At 42.9% G+C, this 19,819-nt stretch overlaps 5 protein-coding genes across 5 annotated transcripts; 2 read left to right on the plus strand and 3 right to left on the minus strand.

Moving 5' to 3' along the window:
* The first annotated feature begins 106 nt into the window (after positions 1–106).
* LOC111078917 (carboxypeptidase B) lies at positions 107–1,648 on the plus strand. The gene is made up of 3 exons (XM_022373859.2): positions 107–218; positions 277–1,179; positions 1,238–1,648. Exons 1-3 carry the CDS (start codon positions 142–144, stop codon positions 1,533–1,535), a joined length of 1,278 nt encoding a protein of 425 aa, XP_022229551.2. The 5' UTR covers positions 107–141; the 3' UTR covers positions 1,536–1,648.
* A 674-nt stretch (positions 1,649–2,322) lies between these two features.
* LOC111078907 (carboxypeptidase B) lies at positions 2,323–3,947 on the plus strand. The gene is made up of 3 exons (XM_022373845.2): positions 2,323–2,433; positions 2,495–3,391; positions 3,456–3,947. The coding sequence occupies exons 1-3, from the start codon at positions 2,360–2,362 to the stop codon at positions 3,757–3,759; spliced, it is 1,275 nt and encodes a 424-aa protein (XP_022229537.2). The 5' UTR covers positions 2,323–2,359; the 3' UTR covers positions 3,760–3,947.
* Positions 3,948–4,326: 379 nt separating this feature from the next.
* On the minus strand, positions 4,327–5,809 carry LOC111078902 (carboxypeptidase B). Its single transcript, XM_022373837.2, has 3 exons — positions 5,682–5,809; positions 4,737–5,627; positions 4,327–4,661 (listed from the first exon to the last, which is right to left on the minus strand). Exons 1-3 carry the CDS (start codon positions 5,747–5,749, stop codon positions 4,364–4,366), a joined length of 1,257 nt encoding a protein of 418 aa, XP_022229529.2. The 5' UTR covers positions 5,750–5,809; the 3' UTR covers positions 4,327–4,363.
* A 6,580-nt stretch (positions 5,810–12,389) lies between these two features.
* On the minus strand, positions 12,390–12,755 carry LOC111078914. Its single transcript, XM_022373856.2, has 2 exons — positions 12,603–12,755; positions 12,390–12,545 (listed from the first exon to the last, which is right to left on the minus strand). The coding sequence occupies exons 1-2, from the start codon at positions 12,753–12,755 to the stop codon at positions 12,390–12,392; spliced, it is 309 nt and encodes a 102-aa protein (XP_022229548.2).
* A 603-nt stretch (positions 12,756–13,358) lies between these two features.
* Positions 13,359–16,023, minus strand: LOC121404664. The gene is made up of 10 exons (XM_041594640.1): positions 16,000–16,023; positions 15,751–15,906; positions 15,528–15,695; positions 15,330–15,464; positions 14,776–14,931; positions 14,553–14,720; positions 14,355–14,489; positions 13,801–13,956; positions 13,578–13,745; positions 13,359–13,514 (listed from the first exon to the last, which is right to left on the minus strand). Exons 1-10 carry the CDS (start codon positions 16,021–16,023, stop codon positions 13,359–13,361), a joined length of 1,422 nt encoding a protein of 473 aa, XP_041450574.1.
* Between the last annotated feature and the right edge of the window lie 3,796 nt (positions 16,024–19,819).

The following is a 19,819-nucleotide window of genomic DNA, read 5'->3' on the forward strand; positions in this document are numbered from 1 at the left end:
TCTCTTATGTGCGATCGGACGAGTTCTTTATTGTTTATTGATGTGCTAGACCGATTAGATATGGAGCCGACTGGCTCTGTCGGGGCGGCTATTTAAGTGGCCGACCCACGGCACGCGGTCGCTTAGTTTTTGTACACGAAGATGTCGAACCTCTGGGGTCTGCTAGTTCTCCTGCTGTGCGCTGTGGCGCTGGTGGCCGCCGATCAAGACTACGAAGGGTAAGGAATAGAGTGGACACAGAGCAGCTGGTGGCTTAATCTATGGAGATCCTTATAGTTACCGCATCTACGAAGTGACACCACAAAATGCTGTCCAAGGACAGCACCTGCACAAGCTCAGTATGGAGGGTTTTGACTTCCTTAGCGAGAGCCGTCTGCCGGGCAGGCCATCGCGGGTAATTGTCAGTCCCGCTCAGCTGGCGCGGTTCGAGGAGCTGCTCCAAGGCCAGCAGCTGGCCCACACCCTCGTCAATGACAACCTGGGCGCCTCCATAGCCGAGGAGTTTGCTCTGCGCCAATTGCAGCGCCGCCTTAGCCCCATCACGGGCAAGGGTCGCCTGAGCACGGAGCGCTACTACACCCACGAGGAGATCATCAACTACATCGACGATCTGGCCGAGCGCTTCCCGAGGCGCGTGTTCGTGAAGACCGTGGGCTGGTCGTATGAGAGGCGTGTGCTCAAGACCATCACCATCACCAACGGCGATGGGCGCGCCGGCAAGAAGGTGATCTTCTTGGACGGTGGCTTCCATGCCCGCGAGTGGATATCCCCGGCGGCGGTGCTGTACGTGATTGATCAGCTGGTGGAGCAGTTTGAGCAGAATACGGACCTCCTGGAGGACTACGACTGGGTCATCCTGCCCCTGGTCAATGCCGATGGCTACGAGCACTCCCAGAAGGGCACCCTGTCCCGCATGTGGCGCAAGACCCGCCAGCCGTACACGTACGCCGGACAGACCTGCTACGGAGCCGATCCCAACCGTAACTTTGGCTTCCACTGGAACGAGGAGGGCGCATCGTCCAACCCCTGCGCCGACACCTTTGCCGGTCCGACGCCCTTCTCCGAGCCGGAGACGATCGTGGTTCGAGATCTGATGCACACGCTGGCGGATCGCGGCGTCATGTACCTGACCATCCACTCATACGGCAACTACATCCTCTATCCTTGGGGCTGGACCAGGTGGGTGTCGAATTTCTTCCATATTTTGGCCTTTTGGTCTTTAACGTTGATCTTGCAGCGATTTGCCCGACACCTGGGAGGATCTGGATGCAGTGGGTCGGGCTGGCGCCGATGCCATTGAGGCTGCCACGGGCACAATCTACACCTGCGGCTCCTCCACCAATGTGCTGTACATTGCAGCCGGGGCCAGCGACGATTACGGCTTCTATGCTGGCTTCAATGTGTCCATCACCATGGAGCTGACGGGCGCCGGCAGCATTGGCTTCAATCCCCCAGTTACGCGCATCGACGAGTTCGTGACTGAGACGTGGATCGGCATTCGTGCCATGGCCGAGAAGCTCCTTGAGATTTACTAGAAGTGCATCAGGCGCGGTTAGAATTTTATTTTATTAGCTAAATTAAATATTGTTTGCACAAAACGATAACAGAGGTACGAATGAGAGAGGAAGGGATAGGAATGGGTGGGAATGAACAGGAACGGGCTTGAACTGAACGGAACGGACAGGAGCTGACATGTCTGAACCTGAACTACCTGACATACATAAGCTCTTACATTCAACATTGTGACTCGATGTTAACTACGTTTACAGAGCTATGTTAAAGAGGGCCAGCAGTAGCCAGGCATGAATGAACATGATCGAACATGATTGAAAACGAATAAAAATGAGCGCGTACATTCTACATTCTACATTGTGACATCTTTAGACTGTTATCTACAAATGTACATGTTATCTCTAGGTTAACTACGTTTACAGAGGTCTGTTAAAGCGGGCAAGCAGTAGCCAAGCAGCATTCGTATCGGTGTTTTATTTTTTCCACGTGTTCTGTGTATAATGTGCGAACTCGTATGCAGATACATACATATGTACGTAGTATGTATATGCACATATATAGCCACTATTATAACTGGACTTTCCAAACCAATACCTGCATACCATTTAGTTTTTTTTTCCAGTGCATTCGATAACACATTACCAACGTTGCTATCAATGTTGCTAATTTTATTGTTAACAATTATCATCTCTCATAAAGTTTTATTTTTTGTGCCTGATTTGAAACCTTTCTCGTTGATTAGACACCGATAACGATTCGATGTTGTTTTCTCTGGGGTGCCAGGGCATGGGCATGCCTCCTCGATGGCTCCGAATTTTATTTCTCCGCGGACTTGCAACGTGGAAAGATGGGCATATCATGGATTGTACTCGCACTTAGCTGCCTGTGCCTGACGCAGGTCCAGTCCAACAAATACGAAGGGTAGGGACATACCAAGAACACTCTGCTTGCCTATAGATATCCTCAAATTTGATTCGCTTAGGTATAAGATCTATGAGGTGTCAGCGAAAGCCCGCACGGCTGTGATGGACCAGGCCTTGGCCGAATTGGCCCGGAATGAAACATACTATGAGGTGTTCTCGAGCGGCGGCCAGCCGCCACGCATCATGGTCCATCCGGAGGAGCAGCTGAACTTTGTCCAGCTGATGGACGGACACTCCTTGAGCTACAGGGTCCTTAACCGCAACGTGGGTCGCACCCTGCGCCGACAGTTTGCCAAGGATCGCATTCTGCGCAAAAGGTTCCCCTACCAGGGCAATGGGCGCTTGGGCACGGAGCGATTCTACAGCCATGCGGAGATCAATCAGTTCATTGAGGGCCTGGCCCAGGAGCATCCACGCCGCGTGTTCGTCAAGACGGTGGGCAAGAGCTACGAGAAGCGCCTGATGAAGACAGTCACAATCACGAACGGGGATGGTCGCCGGAACAAGAACGTCATCTTCGTGGACGGTGGCTTCCATGCCCGTGAGTGGATCTCGCCCGCTGCTGTTGTGTACCTGATCGATGAGCTGGTGAACAATGTGGCGGATAATGCGGATCTGCTGCTGGACTACGACTGGGTCATCCTGCCCGTGGTCAACCCGGATGGCTATGAGTACACCCAGCTGTCGGAGGACACGCGCATGTGGCGCAAGACACGCAAACCGAGCAGCTCCGACTGCATCGGCACGGATCCCAATCGCAATTTCGATTTCCATTGGAACGAGGAGGGTGCCTCCGCGGATCCCTGCGCCCAGACCTACGCCGGCTCGAAGGCTTTCTCGGAGCCAGAGGCCGTGGTGGTGAGCGATCTCATCCACAGCTATGCCGGTCGCGGCAAAATGTATCTCACCCTGCACTCCTATGGCCCCTACATCCTCTACCCATGGGGCTGGAGCTCGTAAGTGCATCAGCTTCGATTTGCAGTCCAGGTCCAATCTTAATTTGGTTCTGTTCTTCCATAGGGACCTGCCGGACACTGTTGAGGATCTGCACGAGGTGGCCAAGGCTGGCTTCGATGCCATACTCGAGGATACGGGCACCTTCTACGAGATCGGCTCATCCACCAACGTTCTGTACGTGGCTGCTGGTGCCAGCGATGATTATGCCTTCAATGCGGGCTTTCCCATATCGTTCACCATGGAACTGCCGCCCGGCGGCACTGGCTTCGATCCACCAGCCTCAGCCATCGATTCGCTGGTCAAGGAGACGTGGGTTGGCATTGCGGCCATGGCTCGTAAAGTGGTTCAAAAGTATCCACTTGCGTAATGCCAACCCAAACTCTCCATAATAAATTCATTAATTAGATATAGCCCCAATAAAAGCAGCACCATTAACTCATTTTGATCGATCAAATATTAAAGCGTGATAACTTGTGGACATTCCTCCAGGTAGCCCTGTTCTTGCTCTGTTCATGCTCTGTTATTGCTCTGTCCATGCTCTGTTCATGCTCTGTTCATGCTCTGTTCATGCTCCGTTCTTGCCCTGTTATTGCTCTGTTAACCCTAAAATATCCCCTATACCATTCTATTTATAGTGATAGCCATCAGAGCTGATCGAGACAATTAATTTGTCCATTTCGGAGGAACAGTGATAAGCCAGCGCAACTTGACTTGGGAGGGGGCACTTCATGAGCTCAATTAGCAGACACCGATAGCTGGCCGTGGCTAGAGTCGAGTGCCTCCACCCAATTATGGCCAGTGTGTCAATGCCACAGCCAACACCAACACTCGTACTCGTGCGATACGCCCGAACAACTCCAAATCGCCCAGCGGGGCGCCACTGGGACGGAAACGGAATTCGAAATGAGACCCAAAAGAGAGTGAGTTAGGGGGATTGGGGAATATCGGGGGGCGTTTTTTATTGCACTCGCTTAGTACTTTTCGACAACCTTTTGGGCCATGGCCTTGATGCCCACCCAGGTCTCGTCGACGAAGGGCAGGATCTGGGCAGTGGTGGGATTGAAGCCAGTACCGCCAGCAGGCAGCTCCATGGTAATGGAGATGGGGAACTCGGCCACAGCGAAGGCGTAGTCATCACTACCACCGGCAGCAGCGTACAGGACATTCGTGGAGCTGCCCACCTCATACTTGGTGCCAGTGGCAGCCTTAATGGCGGCCGCTCCAGCCTGGGCCACATCATCGATGTCGCGCCAGCTGGCGGGCAGAGAGCTGGCGGAAAAAGGAAAAGTAAAACCGGGTTAAATGTGACTGCATCTGGCTGATCTTCGATCAGGCAGCACTTACGAGGTCCAGCCATAGGGATAGAGCAGATAGTTGCCGTAGGAGTGGAGCGTCAGATAGAACTTGCCGCGGCTCTTCAGACTGAGCAGCAGATCGCGCACCAGCTGTGTCTCTGGCTCGGAGAAGGCGGTCTCGCCCTTGAAGGTATCGGCGCAGGAGTAGCTCGAGGCACCCACCTCGCCCCAGTGGTAGTCGAAGTTGCGGTTGGCATCGGTGCCGTAGCAGGAGCTGCTGACGGGCTTGCGGGTCTTGCGCCACATGCGGGTGCTGGTGTGGGTGTACTCGTAGCCGTCGGGATTCACCACTGGCAGGATGACCCAGTCGTAGTCCTTCAGAAGCGCCGAGTTGGCGGCAAAGTTCTCCACCAGCTGATGGATCACGTACAGGGCACCGGCATGGGCGATCCACTCACGGGCATGGATGCCGGCATCCAGGAAGATGACGCTCTTGCCGGTCTTGCCGTCGCCGTTGCTGATGGTGATCGTCTTGATGTCGCGGTTCTCGTACGATTTGCCGGCCACCTGCACGGACACACGACTGGGATAGGCAGCCGCAAGCTCGTCCAGATAGGCATTGATCTCCGCGTGGCGGTGGAAGGCCGAGAAGCTGATGCTGCGCGACGCCGAGCGTTGGGCCATCAAACGCTGGCTCTGGTTCTCCAGCTGCGCCTGCCTGAGGGACACGCCCAGATCCTCGTTGACCACCACGTACTCAACGGCGAACTTCTGCAGCAGCTGCTCGAAGCCCTCCTGGTCCTTGGGCTGCACCATCACGCGGCTGGCAGCCTCCAGGGAGCGTGGCATATCGAAGAAGTCCAAGTCGGCATTTTGGGACAGGCGCAGCAGCAGCTCCTTCTCGAATGTGGTGCGCGTATTGATGTCGTAGATCTTGTAACTGTGCAGGTTCCGTCACTCAACTGGTCTCAGTGCATTGCCACATCCTACTCACCCATCGTAGCTGTCGGCTGCCAAGGCAGTGCCGCACAGCAGCAGCAGGAAAGCGAAATACTTCAGCATTTTTAATCTTGGCTCCGTTCCGTTCCGTTGGGTTCTGGCACGGGGCGTCTATTGAGTTGTACAATCGACTGGCGCTACCTTATATAGAGACAATTGCACCCACTTCTCGCTCCATAGAGAGTATTGACTGCTCGTCTTATCGCGTAGCAGGCGATGCGCGTTGAAGAATTTGATCAGACAAACATAGACCAGCAGTTATCGGTGCTATCAATGGTTGTGGTTTCTTGATTTTTGTTTAGTATTCTATTCTGTTGTTGTTGTTGTTGAGTCTGTCAAACGCTTTGGGCAATTCATTGGAAAATCTCTCAAAATTTACAGTCAATGACAAGGTGGGCTGACAGTCGTTCAGCTCCACATAAATCGTGTGCAGTCAGCCCTTAGTCTCGAAGCTTTTCTCTTCTGCTGCATGACATTGAAGAAAATTAATTGCTGGCAAAGTACTCATATTATGCGATTCAATTCAATTCAATGGAAACTCAAGCTACCAAGTGGTTACACCATGTACAGGACAGCAGCTAAACAAGTGCCAAGATTATTTGTGGTTCATTTTATTAAAGATAAGAATTGCATTTCGCCAAAACAGTCAACAACTTTCCCCCCTTAAAGGACTTTTAAATCAAATATTTCCATTTGTCATTCCCGCATCGATATCTGGTATTTTTGGCTGGCCTTTCCATTGACTCGTGACTCGTAAATTTGTGTCTTCTGGCTTTACGCAATAACTTTTAACTCTTTTTGATTTATATGGCTCAGCTTTTGGCCGCAGTCGTTGCCAGTTCTTGTCAGTATCTCTCGCCGTCTACGTCTACGTCTCTGTTTCAGTTATTTGATTGTTCGTTTGGCTTTATCAGTAGGCACTTCTGTGGCACTGGTACCAAGAAAAAAGTTTTCACTTTAAAAACAATGAAAACTCTATACATGTATTGTAGGTCCTGCAATATGAATATCTAACAAAAGAAAAACAAACAAAAAGGAACGTCTGAAACAGACAACAACCAACGAAAAGAAGAAAAAAAAAAACAAACTAACACACATTCTGCCGCGCACACGAAATATATTTGAAAATTTATTGCATTTCATGAGTTTTTCCATATTTGTCTGCATTTGTAGGCAGAGTTTTGGTCGGAAAACTTTTGGCTGCTGCTGCTGCTGGAAAAAACAAGAGCAAATATGGAACCACAACAAAAACGAGGAAGTTGCTTACTTAAAACTGACAATGAGCGCATGGAAATGACAAAAAACAGTACGGAAACTGTTGGCTCGTAATTTTGAACGGCTCCGGCCCGGTCCATTGGACGCGACAGGCTACCGAATCCACACGATAGGAATTAACACTAGAACCACCATAGCCACTTCCATAGCCAGCAAAAAAGACCTAAGCCCCCCCAATGTGGAAAAGTTTTCATATTCCCTATTGAGCTGAAAAGGGTATACTGGGATAATAGTTGAATTGGAATTCGATTACTTTCCTTGAAATTTGGGGCTAGTAATTTACTTGCAGTGTCAAAGGGAATTTTGTTTGATTTTTTTTAACTCTATTTTTGCTGTGACATTTATCCGATTACTTATATACATATGTATATCATTGACTTGCTATTTAGCTCGTAATTATTTAGAGTCATAGCAGAGCAAATAATTTGTTCTAATAGTTTTGTCTGTTACATTTCCAGAACTTAATTACAATAGATTAAACATCCATTAAAAAAACTCTTGTAATTAAGCACTCAATAGATGTTACTTACTCGCTCTGCTGCCGTCAACTATTATGTTACTTCATGCTTGTATTTTATCAAAGGGTATCAACAAGTAGTCTGTCGAAGTTCTTCCTAAATTCTTTTTTATTATCTGCTGCATGTGACTGTCCAAAAAGTGTGCGTAGGGGGGGCGAGTGCGTTTGATTCACAGTCGTTTCGGCACTTTGCCTTTTCTTTTTGGCTTTGGACAAACTTTCGCCAACAGTCTGCCATTGTTTGTTAGTCAGAGCTAAGCGAATGCCTTAGAAAATTAACACAAATATTTCGTTATTTACCAAAGGATTGATGGCAGTTCAGGGCTTTAAGCACTTTAATTGATATGAACAGGAGCGGCATCGTTTTTGGCCAAAATACTTGTAAGTAGTTTTCAAAAATTCATTAGTCTGCCATTTGCATTAATCCTGGGTAAAAAGTTGTGCCCCGTGGTGGATCTTTAATTTTCATTTTGCATAAATTACGATGCTGGCAATGACTAAGCCCACAAAAGGACCTGTTCTCCCCTACCCCAATAAAGCCGGGCATGAACTTGCGGCTTTTATTACTCTATTAGATGGTGGGTGAAGGCGTGGACCGTAGATGGGGGGTGGTGTGGGCCGGAAAGTGTTGAGTGTCAAAAACTTGGCCGAGGGGTTGTAGCAGTAGCAGTAGCAGTTGGGGGTTGGATTTTAATTAAAATTCATCTTCACATTTAATCAAATCATGGCCAACCCCAATCCCCCTTTTGGCAGGACTCCTTGGTCTGCCACTGACGTCGACACTGGCTTCTAATTAAGTGCGAAAAATCGTTAAATGTAAAATCAAATCGTGCAAAAAGTAATTGAAGAAACTTCGACTCCAAAATGGGGTTAAGATCTGAGTTCTGAGCTCCCCCCCCCCCAAAGAAGCTGTGAATGGGGTAAATTGTTTTCATTGTTAAGGCCACAGCAATCTGGTTGGGGGTTAAGTGGGTGGCTGGCTGGCTGGTGTCAAATATTTACAATCTATTATGTAATAGCTTGGGAGGTGTTGGCTCGTGGTTGGGAGGGTGGCTGGTAAGGCCAGTATCAAGAGCATTCCACCGGTTGGCCAATTTTCTTAATTGCCTGCCGGAAATCCACGCGGCGGCATTCAGTGCTTAAATTTGTCTCTCACTCGAACTCGTACTCGAACTCGGACGCGATTTGCACTTAAATTTAGAAGCCCCATCCGCCCCAGCCAGATCCCCAGCTGTTTCAGCTTTTGTTGTTGTTGTTGTTTCTACAGCCTCCAAGGCCACGCCAAAATTGCGGGTATAAAAACCCGCCCCACCTCGCTTATGGCAGTCATTCTGCTCGGCGATCTGTCCAAAGATGAAACTTATACTCGTTGCGCTCTGTCTGATCTCGCTGCTGCCCCTGCTGTTCGGCTTGGAGATCGCGGATGTGCAACAGGCCCTAGGTGTGCCCCAAAGGGTTGTCAATGCGAAGCAACTGCCAACTGGACAACAGGAGAGGACATCAGGGGCACGAAATTTGGACAGTTTGCGGGGACTGGGTTGAGCAGACCAAACTAAAGCAATGTATAAATAAAAGCTAAGAAAAATGCATTGGCACATCAGACTTTTATTTACGATATTGTTTATATGCACAAAAAGGGGTTGCAGCTGTGTATGCTAGAGTGTGTGTATGTGTGTTGGATTTGCAGGACCCTCAAAAGATCTACAATGCATTTCAATGGCTGGGCAGCTGATGCTTCTTCAGCTACATGTGGAGTGTTTTTGGAGGTTTCGGTGTGCCTAGTCGTTGTGTATTTATGTTGCTTAGGGCTTTTCTACTAGCCATGCTTCTTGGGGCGAGCGCAGCTTTTCGTCGGCTTCTTGGCCTTGGCACGGGGTTTCTTCGTCTTGGGATTTGAGCAGCCTTTCTTGGGCTTCGAGCAGCGCTTCTTCAGCTTCGAGGTGCGTTTCTTGGTCTTGCTGCAGAGCGACTTATTGCCTTTGGCCTTTCCAACAGCTGGCTTCTTGCTCTTCTTCGACTTGCCACAATTTTCATCCCCTATTAAGAAATCTTTCGAATCTATGGCAATGGCATCCGAGCATCCTACCAAATCGTCGGACTCACTGCTGCTGTCTTCCGGAAACAGAACAGAACCTGCAGTTCCATGGTCGGTCTGTTGGAACTAAAAGAGAGTTGCTACATTGATTGCAAGTTGTAGACGCAACAATCACACTCACATTTCGGTACTGGGAACGGCTGTGAACGGCTGGGAACGGCGACATTGCACGCCACTGCTGGGAGCCGACATCTACCACCCGGTGTCCATTGTACATTGAACGATATCGTTGCTTGCAGTCCTTCAGAAAGTTAAAGTAACTGTTACCACAGCATTGCAGCTTGGACGAAGCATCTACAACATCTCTTTGCTCCAAACTGTAATGGAAATCTTTTCTGTTAGCGCCTTCGCTGCAGTCTTCCAAGCTGTCATAGCCATTGGTGCATGTCGATGCATTTGAGAGAATCTCTCCCAATGAATCATCTTTTATGATCAAATGGGACATTTTAAAAATTTCCAAAAATAATAATAATTCACCAAACTCTAGAATTTATATATATTTATGGAACGAACGAACGAGGTACAAAATTAAACTAAAAGAATGAAAGGTTTTGGCTGTTCCAACAAATTTGGCTTGATTTAAAACTCACAGACGCCTTCGATGGGGTTTTTTCGTTTACATATTTTTTTAATTTGTTCCGGGAATGATTACTATACATTTAGATCTAAAACAATATATAAAATTAAATTTTCACCGAGAGTGAAAATGGGAAAAAGAAAGTTTTCAAAAAAGATAGAAGCTATTTAAATATATTTCATATTTAAAACAAAATATATTTGATATATTTTAATTTTTAGATTAAATATATTTTGTACATATTTAATATATTATATTTTTTGTTCGATTTAGATTAATTATGGATTGCATAAAAAATATTTCGGTATACATTTATGTTGAAATCAAAGTGGGATTCTATTTAATTTCGCAGTGTTAGTATTTAAAATCCACACATATGTGTAGTACATTTTATAATGGGTGTATTTTTTGTTTACTTTGTAGTTTTTTTTCGAGTGTACTGGTACGCTTTTAAGGATAAATATATTCCTGCTTAGATAGTTCTCAAATAACTGAATCCATTAATATGCAAAGGTTCTTGGTATAATTTGAGACTTACGCAAATGAAATGCATGCAAAATATTCGACAATCACTTGAAATGCATCGCACTGTAAGGATACTGTTTTGCATGTGACATAGATTGCAGTGCTCTCTGGCACTTCACACACTTTCCATGCATATTCCATGTGGGGGGGAGGTTAACGGCAGCTCTTGCATATTCATAGCACACGATTCACCCTGTCCTACGACAACCAGCAAGAAATTGCTGTATGCTAGTACTCGTAAATAACTTCTTGGGAGCGAAAGCGGACCGGATCTGATTGCCTGCCAACACGTTCATTGACTGTCGGTTCTGTCGGTTTTAACCTGTAATTGTTCTGATTTCCTGCTTTTGCTTAGCCGGTTTACGGACAATTGAGTTTGATCAGGTGAGACGCCACACAAAAACTCAATTAGCTCGCTTAAGCTCATTTCCAGCTGCAAATTTTATTTCCAAAGTGAAGCTTTAATTAAGCGAAGCCAAGCCAAGTCCAAAGCTTTTGGCTAAACGGAACAAAAGCAGCTTCGGTAATAACATTACAAAAATAACTGGCAGCACCAACATTGCTGAATCGAATTTTGTATACCCTTAGACACCAGACTGTGCAAATTATAGTTTAATTATAGTTACGAATATTCTTCGGATAGGAGACTCGAGTTGCCACAAATTTAAGGCAGCTGCATCCGAAAAGATTCCAGTACACAGTTAAACAACTGAAAGAGCAGAGAACAAATTTCTCTGCTGCCATAAAAATGTCTCTTCAAAATCATCATACCCTCTGCAAGTGTGTCTCCAGAAAAAGCGTTGAAAAATGAAAACAAGAAGAAAAATAAGAGGAGTGGAGAGGACAGAAACCAGAACGAGAGCAACCAAATGCCAAACAAACGGCACACTCCACACTCCACACTCCACTCTCCACGCTCTCCCTCTTTGTCTCTCATTCATTTATTCGTACTGTCTCTTTCACACATGCGGCTGCAACAAAGCCAAGTAAGTCGTATTAAATTTAATTGGATTTGAGTGTTTACCAGCGTCCCAAGCCGTCGGCAAAGCCACAGGCAGGCAGGCACCACACCACCAACGGCCAACCAGCGCCGGCAGCTAAAGCTTCTGGCAAAAATGCGTCCCACTTTTGGTTTTTTGTATCTGTCCTTGTGTGTGCGTATGGCATTGTTGTCCATTCGTATATGTATGTATGTGTGTGTGTGTGTGTGTGTGTGGTGTTGAGGGGCAGCAAGAATTGCATACATATCGCACAGGTAGCAAGAGGCTTAAGCCGGATTTCATAGACATACAGCAGAGCAGAGAGAGGGAGAGTGCAATGGAAAAAATACAAATATTGCGTATACGCCAGGGCTGTCGCCGCAAGGAGCTGCAGCACGTGGCAGCTCGTTGCCAGAGCAACGCTTTCATTTGTAGACCAAAAGACCAATTAGCGGCATATATGTAAATGCATATACTCTCTACATATGTATGTATTGCATGTGCTTTTGTGTATATCTCGGCTATTTAGACAGATCCTGGTGGAGTACGAATATTCCCACGATGTATGAACTCGTTTAGAAACACATTTTACATTAAAAAGGCAATAAATTGGAGTAAATTGGTTATTTACCCAATTTTGTCTTATATATTTTTATTTATTATTTATGACATTCAGTTCTTAATCAACAAAACCCTTGTTCCCTTGTGTTATTAATTTATTCAATTTTTTTTACTTAAGAAAGGGTGAAATATACTTTTGTCACAACGAAAGGAGATCCCGAGCTAGACCAGTAGGACTCAATAAGATAATCGCCTTCGGGAAAGGGTAGAATCTTTGTAAATCGGTCATTGATAAATTCAACAGTAACCCTATCGAAAATAATGTCATGCTGGAAAGAGTTAAGTGGTTAAGTGGTACAATTAAAGAGGCTACACCCTTCACTTACATTGTAGGGACATGAGTGGTTCATGTTGGTGAAGGTCACAACCGATTCATAAAAGAATTTCGCCACAGGATTGAACTTGGGATTGACAAATAATTTACAGGCATTGACGGTAATGTTGTAGAGGAAAGGCTTGTATCCGTTGAATCTCTTCATCATCACAAAATTTACCTGAAATTATTTTCTCCATGACAACTAAAAGGAATTATTGTTGGGATTTTCATACTTCCAGAGACTTAACCGGAAGTTGGTAAAGCTTAAATTTCGCGGACAAATATTTATAGGTTCGATTAACCGACTTCAGATAGCAGTAATCAACATCCCCGAATTTCTTATCCACCTGTTTGCACTTCACGTTCGTATACTCAACCCGGGAATGGATCTAGAAGCTTGCATCGTTTTCATATGACTCTTCAATATTATTGTAGTTATAGCATACTTCCGAAAATAAATGTAGGATCAAAACTATCCGCACCAGAGAACTCATCTTATGGGCCATCCTGTGAATTCGACGCACCAACGAAGACTGCAGCTCCAATCAAGTTTGCATTCGACTTTTAATACATCACCTCTTGTAATTAAAATATATTTTCATTCAAACACTTTAAAATAGATTTGTAACAATAATTTGTTTTCCATTTTTATGAAATCGTTTAGAAACACATTTGGCATTGAAAAGGCAATAAATTGGAGCATATTGGTCAAAGTGTTTATTTATTATTTATGACATTGATTGCTAATTTATTCCCTTTTTTTTATTTAAGAAAGGGTGAAATATAGTTTGCTCTCAGCAAAAGGTGATCCCGAGCTAGACCAGTAGGCCTCAATGAGATAGTCGCCCTCAGGAAAGGGCAGAATCTTTGTAAGTCGGTGATTGATGAATTCAATAGGAACCTTATCCAAAATAATGTCATGCTGGAAAGAGTTAAGTGGTTACGTCCTAATGGTACAGTTCTAAAAGCTACAACCTTCACTTACATTGTAGGGACATGAGTGGTTCATGTTGGTGAAGGTCACAGCCGATTCATAAAAGAATTTCGTCACAGGACTGTAATTGCGATTGACAAAAAATTTACAGGCATTGACGGTAATGTTGTAGAGGAAAGGCTTGTATCCGTTGAATCTCTTCATCAGCATAAAATTGACCTGAAATTATTTTCCCAATCAGAACTAAAAGGAATTATTGTTGCGATTTTCATACTTCCAGAGCCTTAACCGGAAGTTGATAAAGCTTATATTTCGCGGACATATATTTATAGGTTCGATTCACCGACTTCAGATAGCAGTAATCAACCTCCCCGAATTTATTATCCACCGATTTGCACTTGATGTTCGTAAACTCAACCCGGGAATGGATCTAGAAGGTTGCATCGTTTTCATTTGACTCTTAAATATTATTGTAGTTATAGCATACTTCCGCAAATAAATGTAGGATCAAAACGATCCGAACCAGAGAACTCATCTTATGGGCCATCCTGTGAATTCGACGCACCAACAAAGACTGCAGCTCCAATCAAGTTTGCATTCGACTTTTAATACATCACCTATTGTTATTAAAATATATTTTTATTCAAACACTTTAAAATAGATTTGTAACAATAATTTGTTTTCCATTTTTATAAAATCGTTTAGAAACACATTTGGCATTGAAAAGGCAATAAATTGGAGCAAATTGGTTAAAGTATTTATTTATTATTTATTACATTGTTTATTAATTTATTCCCTTTGTATTATTTAAGAAAGGGTGAAATATACTTTGCCCTCAGCAAAACGAGATCCCGAGCTAGACCAGTAGGCCTCAACGAGATAGTCGCCCTCAGGAAAGGGCAGAATCTGTGTAAGTCGGTGATTGATAAATTCAATAGGAACCTTATCCACAATAATGTCATTCTGCAAAGAGTTAAGTGGTTACGTCCTAATGGTACAGTTCTAAAAGCTACAACTTTCACTTACATTGTAGGGACATGAGTGGTTCATGTTGGTGAAGGTCACAACCGATTCATAAAAGAATTTCGTCACAGGACTGTACTTGGGATTGACAAAAAATTTACAGGCATTGACGGTAATGTTGTAGAGGAAAGGCTTGTATCCGTTGAATCTCTTCATCAGCACAAGATTTACCTGAAATTATTTTCCCAATGAGAACTAAAAGGAATTATTGTTGCGATTTTCATACTTCTATAGCCTTAACCGGAAGTTGGTAAAGCTTAAATTTCGCGGACAAATATTTATAGGTTCGATTAAACGACTTCAGATAGCAGTAATCAACATCCCCGAATTTCTTATCCACCGATTTGCACTTGATGTTCGTAAACTCAACCCGGGAATGAATCTAGAAGATTTCATCGTTTTCATATGACACTTCAATATTATTGTAGTTATAGCATACTTCCGAAAATAAATGTAGGATCAAAACTATCCGCACCAGAGAACTCATCTTATGGGCCATCCTGTGAATTCGACGCACCAACAAAGACTGCAGCTCCAATCAAGTTTGCATTCGACTTTTAATACATCACCTCTTGTAATTAAAATATATTTTCATTCAAACACTTTAAAATAGATTTGTAACAATAATTTGTTTTCCATTTTTATAAAATCGTTTAGAAACACATTTGGCATTGAAAAGGCAATAAATTGGAGCATATTGGTCAAAGTGTTTATTTATTATTTATGACATTGATTATTAATTTATTCCCTTTGTTTTATTTAAGAAAGAGTGAAATATACTTTGCCCTCAGCAACAGGAGATCCCGAGCTAGACCAGTAGGCCTCAATGAGATAGTCGCCCTCAGGAAAGGGCAGAATCTTTGTAAATCGGTGATTGATGAATTCAATAGGAACCTTATCCAAAATAATGTCATGCTGCAAAGAGTTAAGTGGTTACGTCCTAATGGTACAGTTCTAAAAGCTACAACTTTCACTTACATTGTAGGGACATGAGTGGTTCATGTTGGTGAAGGTCACAACCGATTCATAAAAGAATTTCGTCACAGGACTGTACTTGGGATTGACAAAAAATTTACAGGCATTGAGGGTAATGTTGTAGAGGAAAGGCTTGTATCCGTTGAATCTCTTCATCAGCATAAAATTGACCTGAAATTATTTTCCCAATGAGAACTAAAAGGAATTATTGCTGCGATTTTCATACTTCCAGAGCCTTAACCGGAAGTTGATAAAGCTTATATTTCGCGGACATATATTTATAGGTTCGATTCACCGACTTCAGATAGCAGTAATCAACCTCCCCGAATTTATTATCCACCGATTTGCACTTGATGTTCGTAAACTCAACCCGGGAATGGATCTAGAAGGTTGCATCGTTTTCATTTGACTCTTAAATATTATTGTAGTTATAGCATACTTCCGCAAATAAATGTAGGATCAAAACTATCCGCACCAGAGAACTCATCTTATGGGCCATCCTGTTAATTCGACGCACCAACGAAGACTGCAGCTCCAATCAAGTTTGCATTGGACTTTTAATACATCACCTCTTGTAATTAAAATATATTTTCATTCAAACACTTTAAAATAGATTTGTAACAATAATTTGTTTTCCATTTTTATGAAATCGTTTAGAAACACATTTGGCATTAATTAGCTTAAGTTTGTAATTATTATTTATGAAATTCATTATTAATTTATTCCCTTGCTTATATTTAAGAAATGGTGAAATATATTTTGCCCACCGCGAATAAAGATCCCAAGCGATACCTGTAGGCCTCAATGAGATAATCGCCTCCGGGAAAAGGCAGAATCTCTGTAAATCGGTGATTTATAAATTCAACAGGGGTTACGTGCTAATGCATTAGAATATGCTCTTGGTTTTCCGATTCCTATTTGAAAACGTAGTAAGAGATTCTCAGCTAAATCAAAAATGATAGAATTGCTACCGAAGATTAAATATTTGATTCATCTATAGTCATGAATTTATACAGATCTCAATGCTTTTACGGCAACTTTATTTATAAAAATTCCAACGATTGGAAAGGGCAAAATTTAATTATATTATCCAGCCAATTTTCCACCGTGTGGCAGAGAGAGAGAGAGAGAGAGAGAGTCGAGAGCTAGGGCTTAAATGTTAGCATGCAAATATGATAAATCACCGCCATTATTGGGCCATCAATCAAAATTACGAGTATCCGTGTTGTCGGAGGTTATCTCTGGTATGTGTGTGGCTGTGTCTGGCTGTGTGTGTGCCAAGTGTCTAATTGAATAACGAAGCGTGCAAATTGAGGCGCTCCCTGGTTAGCCCCGTCTACCCGCTTCGTCTGGCTGTCTATTCGGAGTCCTAGAAAAAGGTGGGTTGAAACAGATTCCAGCTATCCCGGAGGCAGTTAACAACACATCCGGAGAGATTTATAGAGTGAGAGAGAGTCAGACAGACGGGGCTGCTGCTGCTCCTGCGACACTTTCAATGTCTGCGGTTTGTCCCGAAGGCGGATTCGAGCTTGTCTGTGGCATGCCTTGCTTTTAAATTTGCCTCAATTCCATATAGCTCACACATTAACATAGTTTTTTTTTGTTTTAGCATCGGGTATGCAAATGCCGCTGGAGGTTTACCAGGTGCAACTGCAACCCAATCCACTCTACACCTGCTACCAGACTGACAATTCCCAGAGACTGGGTGACTGGGACTACGGCACTGGGGGAAACTGCTGCCGCTATCTAACGAACTATTTTGGCAATTCGATCTCAATACAAATTTAGAGCTACAAATGAAGACCTATAATATTAAATGAAAATTTTTGTTGGGATATATATATATATATATATACACCGATAGAAAAAAGCCCTCAAATTTTAATATTTTCACTTAGATTTTAATATTTATGCCATTGATTTTCATCCAAGAGTGGTTGTATTAAAATTGAATATTTTTCACTTAAACTTTGATATTAAAATGAAAATATTTAAATTTGTTGAATTAAAGTTGAATATATTTTATATTTAAATTTAATATATTTTATATTTAAATTTAATATATTTCATATTTAAATTTAATATGTTTCATATTTAAATTGAATATGTTTAATATTTAAATCTAATGTGTTTCTTATTTAATTTAAAAATATTTTATGCTTAAATTTAATTTGTTTCATATTTATATTGAGTATATTTCATTTTTAAATTAATCGATTATTATTTTGCCTACGCGGACTACATTTCAAGTCCTCATGGTGTGAAATTCACCAAGTTAAAGTTTGCAACTAGAAATAATCGCAACATGAATAGAACTGCATTATGGCCCTGCGCAAAGTTAATTTAAAGTGTGTATTCAAGGCTGCAGCAGCGTGAACCAGTTGGGAATTCGAGGGACATAAAAAAATAATATAAACATATTTAAAATACATAAATACAAAAAATATATAATTTAATTTAATATGGAATATTTAAAATAAAAAGTTTTCCATTTGATTTTAAAACAAAAATTTTGAAATCAATCATAATAATATTCAATTTAAATATGAAACATATTAAACTACAAATTTAATATATTATATTCATTTTAAAGTGTTTTGTATTAAAATTAAATATGACCGTATTAAAAAAGCCATTTTAATACAATTATATTTGAATCAAAGTGAATTCTATTTAATTTTACTATGTTTGTATTTAAAAATCGCATTTTAAATTCAAATATGATTGTAGTTATTTTTACTATGCCTTTTTTCTATCAGTGTATAATATTCTCGCTTCCTCTTTAGTTCTACCGACAATTATTTTAATTTAATTACTGGAGTTTACAGGAATTATAAACGAAGAGAAATTAATCATTTATGAAGAATTTAGATCGATTTAAATCAGTTAAAATTTAATTAATTTTCTTCTTAATTCCCAAAATAGACTATTGCTAAATTTCGCTCAGTGTATGTTCTATCGTTTGCCGATTCTGTTACCGTTACACGTTGGTTTTTAATCCCGTTGCATTTGATTGTATGCAGCTTGCTGCAGAAAAAAAGTAATTTACTTCTTTCTCTTTCTCACTGTGTTCCTGCCCACATCCCTCCCTCCTTCCTTCCTTCCGTTTCCACTCTCGTTTGCTTCTGTTTAATTTGCAGCATGTCAAAAAGTATGTGTGTGTGTGTGTGTGGTCGTATCTTTGTATGCATATAATTATTGCATTTCTCGCACGTTCCGGGACCCGAACCAACAACCGCCCCTCCCGCCTGCTCCGTCTGTTTGCCTTGCATTTGGCAAATGGCACATTTTCCGCTTTTCCACTGCCGCTGCCGCTGCCTTTCCCTGGCTCTCATTATGCTTCCCCATTGCGCTGTTCCTGTTTCTTCTCTCACTCGCTCTTTGTTTTGCTGTAAGTATTTTTTAATGATACATAAACTAGAAAGATACACACACACACACACACAGTGGCATATGAGGCAGATACTCTTTGTGTGCGGAGAACTGCCAACTCGTCTAAATTATTTACACATCCGTTTTGCATTTTCCCCCGAGTTTGTTTGTTTGTCTGCCACGCATGGCCTGCACTCGTAGCATTTCCACTTGGCATTTTTCTTTTTCTTTCCAACTCTTTGTTTTTGTTGTGTTCTTCTGCCCCGCTTTTGGCCACATTGTTCCCTCATTTACAGCTCAACACTTTCTGTGTGTCATTGTGGTGTCTGTCTGTGGTGCTCGGCTGGGTGCTAGTGGTTCCGGTGGCCTCTCGTACTTTTGCGTGCCACTGCCACAGAGTGGCGTAATGAATGCGATTTTTAACAGTTTCTTTGTGCTTTGTGCATTGAGTGGTTGCTTTGAGAATGTGGCTCGGGGAAAGCATAGATACAAATAGTTATTAAAGGAATGTACTACCTACTAATAGCCCACTCCATTTCCCCGAAGTAATGTAGAGAGCTACCCATACCCATTCGATAAGGATTCTTGCTTTCGACGCTCGCTTGACTAATTAAAAGCGCAGCTAAAGGGGCCCAACTACAGAGCCACAAACCAAAACCCGCAACCAAAGCCTTTAAACAAACCCAGAAACTATAGCTAAATGTTGTTAATGCCATTAGGGGGCCGGTAATCTTGGCAATAAGATTTACGGAACACTTTTTGGGGCTGCAAACAAATTGTTTTTCGCTGTCGTATTTCACGTCTATGGGTGGGTTCCTGTTTCTCGAACTTCCTGCTCCTGCAGCTGTTGTTGCTACGGAAAAAAAAAACACCTTGGCAATTGTTACATTAGGCGCACAAAACTAACTAACTAACGGCCACAC

The sequence above is a fragment of the Drosophila obscura genome, unplaced genomic scaffold (assembly GCF_018151105.1).
Source record: "Drosophila obscura isolate BZ-5 IFL unplaced genomic scaffold, ASM1815110v1 contig_30, whole genome shotgun sequence".
NCBI classification, from domain to species: domain Eukaryota; kingdom Metazoa; phylum Arthropoda; class Insecta; order Diptera; family Drosophilidae; genus Drosophila; species Drosophila obscura.